Genomic DNA, 14,061 nt, shown 5'->3' with positions numbered 1-14,061 from the left:
AGAGCCACTCGCCAAGCCCTGACCCCTCTTAAAGTCTGGGGAAATATTTGGTGTTGAAAGCAACTCTGATGATCTATCGGCCTTTCATCTTTTTAATATGGCAGGACAAGTTCCAAATGATCAAATTATACGGAATGACTTGCACCTATGAAGTCCAACATCTCGCTGAGAGAGCCTCTGCCATCAGTTTTGTGAGCAGTTTGGAATTTGCTAAAGGACAGTTGTGGAGGAAGCCGTAACTAACCTTCTTATTCCAGCCCAAGAACTCACAAAATAGGGTTTTTTGCCTTTTGTCTTTCAGGACAGAAGGCTGGGAATGACACTTCTTTGTTCCAAGCCATCCCATGTAAGGGAAGAGCTCATGGGAAGCTCAGTCTGAGCAATTCGGGAAGGCCCCAAATCTAAATTTGGGATATTACTCAGGAACATCTACAGAACTCCTGCTAAAAGCTGTCCTCCCCAAATTCCCAGGGATTCTGGGGACACACCAGTGGAACAGCCTCCCCTCCAGTGTTTCCTCAGAAGCACATCCTGAGCTTTTTCTTTTATAAAGGTTCCCCTCAAATTTTATTAGGAAAATCTCCTGGAAAACATGCTGAGAAGAGACTCCACGTCCAAACTCCCAGTCACTCAGGGTGTACCTGGAGAAGCTGGACTGGGAAAGCGAGTGCTGGGGAATTCCAGTCTGATGGCAGAGCCAGTCTGGACCCTGTGGATTCGGAGCAGAGGGGGTTTCAGTGCAGCAGCTCATTCCCAGGAAAGGGCCAGACACAACCTGATCCTTCCATCCCTGGCTGGAAATCCCCAAGCTACAGTTCCCCCTGCCTTTGGGGGGGACAGCAGGGCAAAGCCAGGCTGATACCGGTGCATGTTATCAAAGCCCACAACATCCTCCTCCCACCTGGGTCACACTGACACCTTCCCATTCAGAGAGTCACAGCTCCTGACTGAAATTCCAGATGCACGGTCAGGGATCATGAGATCAAAGGACAACAAGAATTAAACAGCTGGGACAGCTCTGCCTCCTCCTGCTGCCTGTGCCAGGAAAACACCTGTGAAAGCATCGTGGGGCTCTGCCCTTCCTTTCCCCAGGGCATGGGAAGAAAAGCCAACAGTGTGAAAGGGGAAAACACTGAACTGATGAGCTACAGAATATGAAGAATTTTCTGAGCCAAGAGCTCTTTCTCTGTGAGTGACCCTTTGCAAATTCAGGCTTTCACTGGTCAATAGAAAATGCTGACAATCCCAACACGTCATGGAACCACCACCAAATGTCATCAAGCAAAAATAGTCTTTATTCAAATTTCATGGAAACAGGAATCACTGTACTTTGCAAGACAGGGAAAAATAAAATAAAAAAATTTAATATAAAACAAGGATATTGTCACAATACCAGAATATGGAACTATACTTCTTTTCCCTATAGATTACTGCAAGTACCTCTATTTTTTTTTTTCCTTTTGACTGTGCTATTCACAACTTTGTAAGTCCAAAAAATATGGAACAAAAGTAGTATGAAACTTAAGACTTAGCACTTCCACTAAATGGCAGACATCAAAGGGCATCAATTCGAGGGCAAAGACTGCTGAAGTTGTCATACCTACCATCAGTCCCCACTGCAATCCCATAAACCCACCAGGGCGCAGTGCTCATTCCCTGCAAGGCTCTTTCTGGAAAACAGGGCAATGTGGGGGCTCTAGGAAGAGTTATATTTAAAGAGAACCTCTCTGTTGGGTAGAAAAGGAGTGGAGCAGCCTCAGGCCAGGGAGCAGTGCAGGGAGGGAGCGCTGCACTTAATGACAGACGGACCATCGGGGTTGTTAAAAATATACAGCATCGACAGGGTTTCTACTTCAATCACTTGGTTACAGCTACTAAACATGTACAAAAGACTTTTCCAACCATTCCAAGTGGGGCTGCAGCAAGGTTAGGATCTGGAGCGGGACCTCGACCGTGATCGGGAGCGTGACCTAGAGGCTGACCTAGACCTGGACTTGGACCGGGACCTCGGCTTTGAAACAGATTTAGACCTGGAACGAGAATCTGATTTGACATTTGGTTTGGACTTGGAAATGGACCTAGACCTGGAGCGGGACACTGCATCCTCCCCCTCGCCTTTGGCCTCCTTCTTGTCAGACTCGCCTTTGAGATGCTCCTTTTCCTTGGAGCCTGACCTGGACCGCTCGTGGCTGTCCTTCCTTTTCTTCTTGCTGCTGGCTTTGTCTCTCTTGCTGCGCCTCCTGCTCTTCTCACTCTTGCTGCGGCTCCTGCTTCTACTTCTGCTGTCATCCCTGCTCCTCTTCCTACTTTTCCTTTTATCCTTGCTGTGGCTCCTGCTCCTACTCTCATCCCTGCTCTTGCTCCTGCTTCTAGCCTTGCTAATGCTCTTCTCCCTGTCTTTGCTTCTACTCTTCTCCTTGCTCCTGCTCCTCATGCTCTCCCTCGCCTCTCCCCTGTCCTTACTCCCACTCCTGCTCCTGCTCTTTTCCTTGCTGGGGCTCCTGCTCTTGGCTTTCTCCTCGCTGTTGTGGAGAGCGCCCTCAGATTTATCCTTGCTTTTGTTCCGGGATTTCTCTGCACTCCTGCTGCGGCTCCTACTTTTATCCTCCTTACTCGGAGTCCTGCTTTTCTCTTTTTGGCCTCTGCTACGGCTCTTGCTTCGACTACGGCTCTTGCTTCTGGAACGGGACACAGACCTGGAAATGCAAAGGCAACAGACAGTTGTGGGTTTGAGCAGCGCTGAAACTGTGCAGAGAATGGGAGGGAAAACAAAAACAAACAGTGCTCGTGCTGCAGATTTAGGATGATGCTGCTTATTTAAGTGGGAGTCACCAGTTCTCCCGGGACAAAGACATACCTGGATCTGGATCTACTCTTGGAGCGGCTGCTGCTGGCACTGCGGCTCCTGCTCTTATGGGAGTGTCTGCTTCGAGAGCGAGACCTGGAACACAAGGAAGCAGCTCTAGTGTTAGCTTGTGAGCCCTGGGGGAAAATCCCCAGGGGGTTACAGCACCTTTCAGAGAGTTACACAACAGTCACAAACTCAGAGCACCCTTCTCCCACCTCTCCTCCCTGCTGCCACGTCTGGCAGTGAGCAGGGCGCTGATCTGGAAGAAAATATGCCAGTTTATTTAAGGGATAATCACCTTCCCAGTCAAATCACACTTTGAATGTGGTGAGACACTGGGATAAAGCTTTGACTTTAGGCTTCGATTTCATAACCAAGTTCTTCTAGGAACAGTAAAGGTTTGCCTGAGTTCCTTGTGACAAGTTCTACCCCAGAATGGAAAGGGAAGAACACTTGGTGCTGCTGAAACAGCTCTTGGTCAGACAAGGAAAGCAGCAAATCTCTGAGGAACAGCGAACAGGTGGAGGTTTCCAAGCTGAGAAAGAACTGTTAGTCCTGGTGCTTGGAGCAGAACAGAGTGTTCAGAGCTGAAGTGTTAAAAGCACCTTCTGTTCCATTCTGTGTGCTCAGCTCCACCGGCCACCAGCTGCTCCTGCCAGGCACTGAGGACTGAGATGTTGGGGAGGACAGTCACAGGTGTTCAGAGAGCAGGTCCACACATCCCCCACGGGAGACACCTCTGAATGAGCCCTCACTGCCCTTGCTTATTCTCAAAAACTAGATTTATTGTGAACTCTGAACACTTCCAAGGTGGTTTGGAACCCAAAAGCCTCTGCCTGATACACATTATCGACGTACCTTGAATGGCTTCGGCTTCTGGAGTAGGAGCGGCGCCGTCTCGATCCAGGTCTGTCTTCCACTAATCTAATCTTTCTGCCATTTACTTCTGTCCCGTCCAGCTTTTCAAGGGCTCTTTTCATGTCAGAATAGGATTTGAACTCAATCACACCTTCATTTTTCCTTCCTTTGTGTGCATCTGCATATGTCACCTCCCCTGCCTGACGCATATAATCCTAGGGGAAGAGGACAGAATCACCATCGCCTCGAATCCAGAGCCAGGCTTCCAGGCTCATCCCTGTAACGATGCTCCCTGAGCCTCTTCTATTCACTGGGGTGTCAGCAAGGCTTTGAACCAAACAGCATTTGCAGTGCCAAATAACATGCTCTGATTTCACAGAGTGGGTGTCATTAGAACCAGGGTGGGGCTGGTAGTTTTGAGCCGAACAGTAATTGAAGGTCTCCCATCTCCAGTCTAATATCAAATATGCTCTGGACTCTTAAGTCTCAAATTACAGAAGTGATTAAAGAAATAAAATGCTCACTCTCTAAATCATGTTTCCAAATGTAATTGGGAAAGGGGGTAAAGGTTGAATATGAAGAGGCAAGAAGCCCACAGGCAAGCAAACCTCCCTTTGTCCTCCACCTCGGTAACCCAGCTCATTCTGCTGGAAGAACCTCCACAGAAGTCAAAGCTCAATTCATTTTCCCACTTCATGCTTCCCGGTTTCTCTGTTTCAGTTCCTAACCCTCTCTGTTTATCAGGGAGGGCCATTCTGCCCCACTTCAATCAAGCCACCAGGCCAGGCCATCCTTCACCCCTGGGGAATTTTGGCTGCAGTGGAAACACGGCACAGAGCTCTGGTTTGGTCTGTTTTCAGCCCAGCTTCTCCCATCTTAAGTTCACTAAAATGAAAGGTATTCCCAAAAAAGCAGCAATGCATCCACTGGAGGATTAATCATGCCATGCTCTACTTACAATTTTGAATACCAGAAGCAAAGACAAGCTACTGATGAAGCATTAACAACAAAGACATTGGCAGCATCTCCATACATACCTGAACTAGTGTTACATTCAATTACAGACCAGTTTCTACTACGTCAAAGTTTGTTTAGAACAAATTTTACACATCCTTAAAAGAGAACCATAAAAGAAAGTGTTCCTGTAAGAACAAGTGGGTTTAACCATTGCTGCTCAGGTTGATAAGGAAACACTATTGAAATCCTGCTCCCTGAATCCATGAGGGGGATAATCACAAGTCAACACGTCACCTCCAGAGCACTCAGGGGCACCACGGGCTCCACAGTGTCACCCAACACTTCCACTGCTGAGAATCACCCTCCACTCCTTTGCACTTCAGAAATAACAGCTTTTGGCAGATGTTTTGCTTGATTGCTCCTTCTGGAAGCATCCTTTCCCTGAACCTTTCCTTCAAACAGCTTTAAATGGTGTGGAAATTGCTAACAGAGCCTGTGCAGGAATGATGCTATTGGTTCAAACAGCTCTAGCACCTTACAAGTTGATGGGTTAAATCCAAAGTGACAAGGGCAAACTCCTCCATCTCTGCTGAATCCTACCCCTGGTGTGATTCAAGCCTGTTTTGACAGGGTTTAAGAGAAGATAAACCACAGCTGTATGTGATGTTAATGACAGAAGTTATTCTCCCACTTTCCAGTGCCACCGAGCCTGCAGGTGCAGCTCCCAGCCTCTCATTAATGCTTTCACATATGCAAATACGCTCCTGTATTGATTTAAGGTGTGTGTTACTCCCCAGATCTCCTGCTGTGCACAGGAGCACGCTGAGGGGCTCGGGAGCTGGGAGCAAAGCCCAGGTGTTCAGCACTTCACCTCGCTGAAGCTTTTACCCCTTTGTGCTCTTGAACAGAGAGAGAGGGTGAGGAAAGGGCCCCATACCTTCAGATCCTGCCAACTGCAGCGGCTTGACAAATTTTCCACAATCAATCTGTATTCTGTACGGGTCGGGGGACCGTACTTATCTCTTCCGCTTCTTCTATAACCATATCCACCTTTAGGAGGTGACAGACACAACTTCAACCAGGGAAAAGGAGCCTCCTCGCCCTCCCCCAGCGCCTGTCCTGCCCCGCCTGCTCCCGAGGGCAGCCCAGCCCCACCCCCCCTCCAGGCTAAACTCACCCCCCCCTCACAGAAAGGTTACAAAGACCCAAAGCATTAAGGATGTTTTACTACAATTAAGCAAAGCACAGAGTTATGATTACGCTACGGTTAACATGCAATTAAATTTAATATTATCTTTAAAACAGTTCGAAAGAAAAAAACTGAATTAAGCCAGTTGACTAATGTTACTTACATTGCTTAAAGGCTTTCTGAATATCTGACATGAATAAAGCTTTTCAGGCACCTATTTCAGATTAATCTCATCTGTCTCTAACCCTTGGGATCCTCACCACCCAGGTCTAATGGGAAAAGGCTGCGGTCGTCACATGGCTTCCTTTTTTTTTTTTGGTCAGCCAAGGGCCACAAAGGTCAAAGAGCCACTCATGGAAAGGTACCCCAAGGTCAGCAAATGGAACGGGCAGTCATCTTAGCCTCAAAGGACTCTTTCAATTAAAACATTGAGGTCTTTGTTAAATCTATGTTAAACAGCACATTGCAAATAAACCATTCAAAATAGTTCAGTGAAATGATATTATAATAATAATAATAATAGTAATAATAATAATAATAATAAAAATGGTACGAGAAACTGCGTTTATTAAGTTATCAATTAGAATAGTTTAATACAAACAAACAAGTTAAGAAATACTCAGATCAACAGTTACATTTACAGTTACAGAACAAACTTTGTATCATTTTCTTTTTAGATTACTTTTTAAGGAAATGAATAAACCGATGTTTTATTTAAAATAAGGCAGGGATACAAAGGCACAAGTGCTTACTGCGTCCTGAACCGTAACTGCTGTCACGGCGTGGGCCCCGGGCGTGCTCCACGATCACTCTCTCCCCACACAGATCCTTCCCATTCAGCTCATAAACTGCATCATCTGCATCTCTCAGATCATCAAACTCCACAAAGCCGTACCTATGGAAAGGGAAGGAAAGGGGATCACTGTGGAGAAGTGAACTCCGGGGATCTGGGATCAAAAAACAGAGCCCTGGCTGTGCTGTCCTGCACAGGAGCCTCCCGAGGGTACCTGAGGGTTCAAAGCTTTGAGCCTTGGAAAAAAGGGAAAAAAATTAACCAACCTCCAAAAACAGGGAGAGAGAAACAGGCAGGCTTGAAAACACATTTATAAATACATGTTTTGCAGAAGTGAAACAGTTGCTGAATTGAACTGAAGGTGATTCTTCACCAACAAAATGATAATTATGTGAAGTGTAATTGTTGAATTCGTTTATGTTGGCAAGAGATGACTATTATGGAGTAATGCTCAATGAAATTTGGGGTGTGATTTTGCTTTTTAAAGGTAGGGTTTAAAAACCCCAGCCATTAAAAGTGAGCTCTACCCCACACACTGGACAAACTCAGAGTTACAGAACTGTTCAGGTTGGAAAAGCCCTCTGAGATCATTGAGTCCAACCTGCCAAGGCCAGCACAAACCACGTCCATCCTGTACAGGGGCTCAGGGACAACCTGGTGACCTGTTCATGGCCACAGAGCAAATCCACAGCAGATGAAGCCAAACCCCATCTGCCCATTTCTAACCTGGCAAGAACTAAACTGCCATTTAAATCCCAACACTGTGTTTCCCATTATCCCAGTGGGTCAGGGGAAGAGGACAAAAAGCACCAGAGGGCTGTTTATCAGAGCTGAGTCTACCAGCAGCTTCTGAAATCACTTCTCCTTAATTACCTGCTCAGATGGGATCCACAGAGAGCCACCACTGCTGACCCAGCCATCAGAACCTGCTGCTCCATGCCAGCTTTTAAATCTGCTTCCTAATGTCTACTGTTCCACTTCATATGTGGCATAAAGCTACTTACTAAAAACGTCAGTGCAATTTACTTCAGCTCCTGTGAAACCACACCATTTTCTGCTCACGGATCAGAAAGAGCTCCCGGAGAATGTCCTCATCCCGAGCAATTCCAACAGACTGAACCTCCCAAAAGGTTTGTTTCTTTTAAAAATCTGAAGTGAAAGGCAAAATGTGATTTTTCTAAAATTGCTGAATACCTGAAATAAAAGGCAAGTCCTCCTCTTTCTCCTCCTTCCAGCTGCTTCCCTGCCTGTGTGCCTTTGGAAGAGGATTCTCCCTGCTGGCTCTGTGCCCTTCTCTCCACTCCAGGACCAGCACACAGCCCAGGCATTCCCCAAGTGCCAAGTTTTTCCCACTACTCATGAACAGCTGGAGACGTGGTAGAGCTCAAAAGCCCAAGTTTCATGTGCTGCTCCCTTTGGAAATCCATGAAGTTCCACGGGGGTTGCAATCCATTGGAGCTCGACCTGTGGCTGCAGGGTGGATTCAGCAGCTGCTTTGGAGCTTCCCAGCAAAGAGAGACCTGCTCACCTCTCCCCAAACAAGCTGATGGTTTGGCAGCTTCCCCAATTTCCCATCACACACTTGCTCCACATGGACAGATGTCTCCAAACCCCCACTGTTCTTCCCACAGCTCTGGATGAGCGAGGTCGGGTCAAACAGCCCCAACATGAGCAGTCACAGAGGAGGAAACGCAGGAAAAACTGATTCCTGCCTTCAGCTTCGCTTGGAATAAAGAATGGGATGTGTCCAGCCCTAAAAAACACTCCTGAAAATTAACTTATCAACAGCTCAGGACCCACTGGGGCTCCCTGTTCGAGCTGCCCTGTAGCCAAGGCCAGGGCCAGGAGCAGGATGTTACCAAGGAAAAGCATCTTTGGGATGTTACCAAGGAAAAGCATCTTTGGGATGTTACCAAGGAAAAGCATCTTTGGGATGTTACCAAGGAAAAGCATCTTTGGGATGTTACCAAGGAAAAGCATCTTTGGGATGTTACCAAGGAAAAGCATCTTTGGGATGTTACCAAGGAAAAGCATCTTTGGGATGTTACCAAGGAAAAGCATCTTTGGGATGTTACCAAGGAAAAGCATCTTTGGGATGTTACCAAGGAAAAGCATCTTTGGGATGTTAGCAAGGAAAAGCATCTTTGGGATGTTAGCAAGGAAAAACAACTTTGGGATGTTACCAAGGAAAAGCATCTTTGGGATGTTAGCAAGGAAAAACAACTTTGGGATGTTAGCAAGGAAAAGCAACTTTGGGATGTTACCAAGGAAAAGCATCTTCAGGGCCCTTGAAACAAAATGCAGGTGGGTAAATACACGAGTAGAACTATTTCTTAGCAAGACTGAAGATTGGTTTCTTCATGACTGAAAGTTTGCAGTTCTTAGAGGCATCACAGGGAGCTTTTAGTGTATTTAAGACAATAAAAAACAGGCTGAAAAGTCCAATTTTCTGGTCATTTCATACACTCATTACACACACAGAGCTCTGGCTGTCAGTGCAGCTCCGAGTGGGAAAAGAGAATATGCAAATAAAGAGCACACATTAAACACTGCAATTTGGAACAGAGAATCCTACAGGAGCCACACTGTCATTTCCCCATCCTTCCCTCAGGTAATAATTGCTTTAAGCCACTGAATTGCAAGCTTAAATTACGATTAGTGAGCCCCAGCTAAGCTTTTAGGACTCTGTGGTATCACATTGCATTCCATCCTCTCGCTCCAGTTTAGCTGCTCAAACACCCAGCAGCTGATCCACCAAGGAGAGCTCCCAAATTTCCAGAAGCAACTGCAGGAATGTCTCCAGTCAAACACCGTGCAGGAGTTTTTAATCACTTGCTAAGCACTACTAAAAATAAGCTGTGGAGGAAGGCTCAGGGCTGTCCCAAGAACAGACACACAGTCTGATTGCTCATTTTTTGTCAAGGAATTTACCTCCAAATCTGTGAAAGAACTTAAGAATGTTAAACTAAAAAAGGAATTAAGTCGTTAATTCCAGAAATGCAGGCTGGGCTCTGGCTAAGCCACAGCTGAAGCAGCAAACAGCAAGGTGAAGGCAACTCAATTACATTGTCTTAAATTTCCTCTTCTCCTTCCCTCCTTTTGCAGCTTTTGAACTCTGCCTTCCCCAAGGGAAGCTACAAAACAGACTCCAGCTCTGGAATAAAGTGTATCCCATAGGGAACACCTGGATTTTGGCTGTGCCCTCCTCCCCTCTCTACCAGTTACTGTTTACACATAAGATATCACCATTTTTGGCTGCTCAAGGACAGCCCCAAATCAGTTCCTGTGCCCACAGCACCTCCCTGTTCCTAAATGCTGGGCTGGGATCCTCAGGCTGGTCCTCAGCAGATGTTTTCCAATAAAAGCAGGAAGACAAGTCCCTCTGCCACATCAGCAGTTCTACATCTGCTAACAAAGTTTAGTTGGCTTTTTTACCCCCCCCCAACATCTGTGAAACAGAAATATTGAATTTGGAGGTTTACTCAGCAACAGGAACACTGACCACCCTAAAAACCACTTCCAGGGATACGCAGTGGGACTGGAAAACAGCACACTTGGATACTCCAGCTAATCTTCAACGTTACCTGAGGCTGTGTGGGTTAAAACACTGACACGTGAACACTTGTTTGCTTTAATAATGGGTTTTATTCATCTTCTGAACCTGTTAAATGTCAACCTGCAGCACAACCAGCATTAAAACTTAATGGGCCTCTTTTATTTTAATGCTCAAGGACTAAGTTATACAAGAAATTCCTGTTCTCCACTTCCAAGGTGGAATTAATACCTGGATCTCCCGGCTATATAACAATAAAATCCATGTTCCACTCAGCCTTGCTAAGCAAGACTTCAAGTTGTGTTTCTTGGAAGAAGCAAAGGCTCCAACACTTGTGAGGTTCTGAGTGTTGGGGAAGAAAACCACCAAAAATAGAAATTTGCTTTCCCTTGGAAAATCCACACTTGAATGTGGATCCAACCCCTAGAGCAGGATCCAACCCCTGGAGCAGCAGTGGGGGCTCAGCTGCTGGAACAGCACAGGTGAGAACACACAGGTACAGTGGGTTTGGGGGATTTGGGGGCAGGGCAGGACACATCCCACCCCCCCCAGCAGCCTGGGGGGCTGGGAGCAGCTCTGCACTCCCCCAAAACGATGGGGTTCTTTTTTGGGGTGTGTTACCCTGGCTCACCCCTGGGAGCTCCTCCTGGGGTGCAGAGAGGCCTGGGGGGGACCCCTGGGGTGACACCCCCTGTCTACAGAAGGGGACAGGACACAGATGACCTGCCCCCTCCCCCAGTAACTGAGGTGGGCACCCAGATATCCTGCACCCCAGTTGTCACAGAAACCCAGGGGTCCTGTCCCCACAAAAAAGAGGGAACCCAGGAGTCCTGCCCCCCAAAAGAGGGAACCCAGGAGTCCTGCCCCTTCCCAAAAAAGAGGGAACCCAGGAGTCCTGCCCCTTCCCAAAAAAAGAGGGAACCCAGGAGTCCTGCCCCTTCCCAAAAAAGAGGGAACCCAGGAGTCCTGCCCCTTCCCAAAAAAGGGGGAACACAGAGGTCCTGCCCCACAAAAAAGGGGGAACACAGAGGTCCTACCCCCTCCAAAATGGGGGAACCCAGGGGTCCTGCCCCCCTCACCCCCACCCAAAGGGGAGCTCAGGCACCTTCCTCCAGTCCCCACAGAGGCCCAGCCGTCCTGGCCCCCAGAAAGGGAGAGCCCTCCAACAGAGGCCCAGCTGTCTTGCCCCCCATAAAACAGGAAGCCCAAGAGTCCTGTTCCCTGTAATAAAGGCCCAGGCATCGTGCCCCCCCCCTCAAAGGACAACCCAGGCCTCCTGCCTCCCAACTGCCATAGAAACACAGGCGTCCCGTCCCTCCCCCATATGGCAAACCCAGGCATCCTGTCCCGCCCCAAAACAGCCCCCTCACAAAAGGGACAACCCGGCCGTCCTGCCCCTCTTCAAAAGAGGAACCCAGGGGTCCTGCCCCCTCCTCAAACACAGGCCCAGCCCTCCTGTCTCCACCCCCAGAAGGGCCCCCCAACCGTCCTGCCCAAGAGTCCCGTTCCGCCAGGAAAGGCCCGGGTACGCTGTGGAACCCAGGCCTCCTGCCTCCCAGTTGCCATGGAAACACGGGCGTCCTATCCCCCTGCCCAGAAAAGATCCAGGGGGCCTGTCCTCCCCAAAAGAGGCCCAGGCCTCACGCCCCCTCCCCCAAAAGGAGTGAACCAGATGTCCTGTCCCACTCCCCAGTAAAGACCCGGGCGTCCTGCCCCCTCTCATGGGGGAACCCAGGGGTCCTGCCCCCCCACAGCGAGGGAGCCCACCCGTCCTGCCCCCTCCCCAAACGCAGGCCCAGCCGCTCTGCCACCCCCCAGAAGGACCCCAGGCCTCACGCCCCCCTCAAAACGGGCGAGCCCACCCGTCGTACCCCCCCCCCCTCCGCCCCCCACACACCATCACCCAGCGGCCCGTGCCCCCCTCACACCCCTCGCGGCCGGGCCGGGCGCCCGCGCTCACCCGTTCTTGAGGTCCACTTCGAGGATCTTGCCGTAGCCCTTGAAGAAGCGCTCCACGTCCCGCTCCCGTGCCTGGTAGCTGAGGCGGCCGATGTAGACCCGCGGCATCGCGGGCGCGGGGCCGGGGCTGGGCCCGGGCGGCGTGAGGGGCCCGGGGCCGGGCGGCCGCCTGACGTCACCGCCGCGCGCGCCCCGCCCCGCCCCCGCGCGCTGCTTAAAGCGGTCACGCCGCGCGGTGGGGCCCACCCGGCACCGCGGAGTCGGAGAGACACGGGGACAGACACAGGGACGGGGACAGACACAGGGACACGGGGACAGACACAGGACAGAGACACGGGGACAGAGACACAGGGACAGAGACACAGGGACAGAGACACAGGGACAGGGACACGGGGACAGGGACACGGGGACAGACACAGGGACAGAGACACGGGGACAGGGACACGGGGACAGACACAGGGACAGAGACACGGGGACAGGGACACGGGAACAGAGACACGGGGACAGACACAGACACACAGACACAGGGACAGATACACGGACACGGGGAGACAGGGACAGGCACAGACACACAGGGACACAGGGACAGAGAGACAGAGACACAGGGACAGACACAGGGACAGACACACGGACACAGACACAGGGACAGACACGGAGACACAGGGACACAGAGACAGAGATAGAGGGACAGGCACAGGGACAGACACAGACACACAGACACAGGGACAGAGAGATAGAGAGACACAGGGACAGACACAGGGACAGATACACGGACACGGGGACACAGGGACAGAGAGACACAGACACAGAGATACAGTCACAGACACAGAGACAGTCACAGAACCACAGTCACAGAGTCACAGAATCACAGGAACAGCCGGGTTGGAAAAGACCTCCAAGATCATCCAGTCCAACCTGTGACCCAACACCACCTCGTCACCCATCCCCACACTCAGGGTGCTCAGGGGTCCCCCCATGGTGTCCCCAACCCGTGGCCAGACTTGGCTGTTCCTCACTCCCTCTGATGAGCAACAACATCCCTCTTGCTGATCCCCAAATGTCGTTTCTGGGGACTTATTTTTATCATTTGGGTTGACACATCAGACGCCGAAATCACACCGGATCCCAGCAGAGTCTCTGGGAACATTCCAGCATTAACAGCCACCCCCCTAAAGTAACCCCACAATCACCCCCCAAAACATTAATACTGTGTGGGTGCAACACCAGCAGCTGGATTTCCAACCACGATCCCGCCCATTTGACAAGCAGAATTAAATCTAATTATTGATTCCTTCGTGCCCTGGTGTGGGAGGGAGCGGTGGGAACATTTTGTGAGAGAGTTCTCTAAAGCTCGTAGGGTTTTATCACAGAGCCCAATAAACAAGGGGGATAAAAACCTTGCATTAATTTTTCTGGTTTATGTCATGTTTAATGGACCTCATAACAATTTCAAAGTCCTTTTTGTGCTTTATTTTCCCCATTTTATCCATTGATCAGGAAGTACTGGGGCATGGGATGTGCCTCTGCCTCCAGTACTGGTGGGGAGAATGGAAATGCAAAATATTGGGAGGTTTATTGGGAATATTGGGGGGTTGTTGGGAATGGGGGAGCAGAGGGGAGGTGCTGGCATGGAGTTTATCACAGGGAACACCTGGTGGGCTGCTCTGTCTGCTCTGCTCTAAGGGAGGTCTTGGGTGTGAGGGGTTATAGGGAGGATAAAATGGTTTTGATATGTCCATTTAGGTCCAACACAGCTGTGGGGTTTAACCTCAGAGTGGTTTGCTCCTCCCAATGCACACACAGTTGTACAGGAGTCCCCTCCAACTTTGATCAACATCCCTGCCCCCAGGACCCAAAAAATTCCCCAAAATGAAGGTACAACTTCCTGGGTCTTCCCTCACCTC

The 14,061-nt window shown here is 49.6% G+C and overlaps 1 protein-coding gene across 1 annotated transcript; it reads right to left on the bottom strand.

The window, feature by feature from the left end:
* Positions 1 to 1,272: 1,272 nt before the first annotated feature.
* Positions 1,273 to 12,331, bottom strand: SRSF4 (serine and arginine rich splicing factor 4). Its single transcript, XM_032709765.1, has 6 exons — positions 12,159 to 12,331; positions 6,605 to 6,747; positions 5,601 to 5,713; positions 3,707 to 3,921; positions 2,858 to 2,941; positions 1,273 to 2,696 (listed from the first exon to the last, which is right to left on the bottom strand). The coding sequence occupies exons 1-6, from the start codon at positions 12,263 to 12,265 to the stop codon at positions 1,928 to 1,930; spliced, it is 1,431 nt and encodes a 476-aa protein (XP_032565656.1). The 5' UTR covers positions 12,266 to 12,331; the 3' UTR covers positions 1,273 to 1,927.
* Positions 12,332 to 14,061: the final 1,730 nt, after the last annotated feature.

This window comes from Chiroxiphia lanceolata, chromosome 24, assembly GCF_009829145.1.
Source record: "Chiroxiphia lanceolata isolate bChiLan1 chromosome 24, bChiLan1.pri, whole genome shotgun sequence".
NCBI lineage: Eukaryota > Metazoa > Chordata > Aves > Passeriformes > Pipridae > Chiroxiphia > Chiroxiphia lanceolata.
The sequence above is the reverse complement of the archived record's forward strand: the minus strand, read 5'-3'. Positions and strand labels throughout refer to the sequence as shown.

Coding starts and splice junctions, on each gene's coding strand:
- SRSF4 (XM_032709765.1), bottom strand. CDS start 12,265: ATGCCGCGGGTCTACATCGGCCGCCTCAGCTACCAGGCACGGGAGCGG. Junction 3,922..5,600: donor GCAGTTGGCAGGATCTGAAG/GTATGGGGCCCT, acceptor CTCTTCCCCTAG/GATTATATGCGTCAGGCAGG. Junction 2,697..2,857: donor AAGAGTAGATCCAGATCCAG/GTATGTCTTTGT, acceptor TTGCATTTCCAG/GTCTGTGTCCCGTTCCAGAA.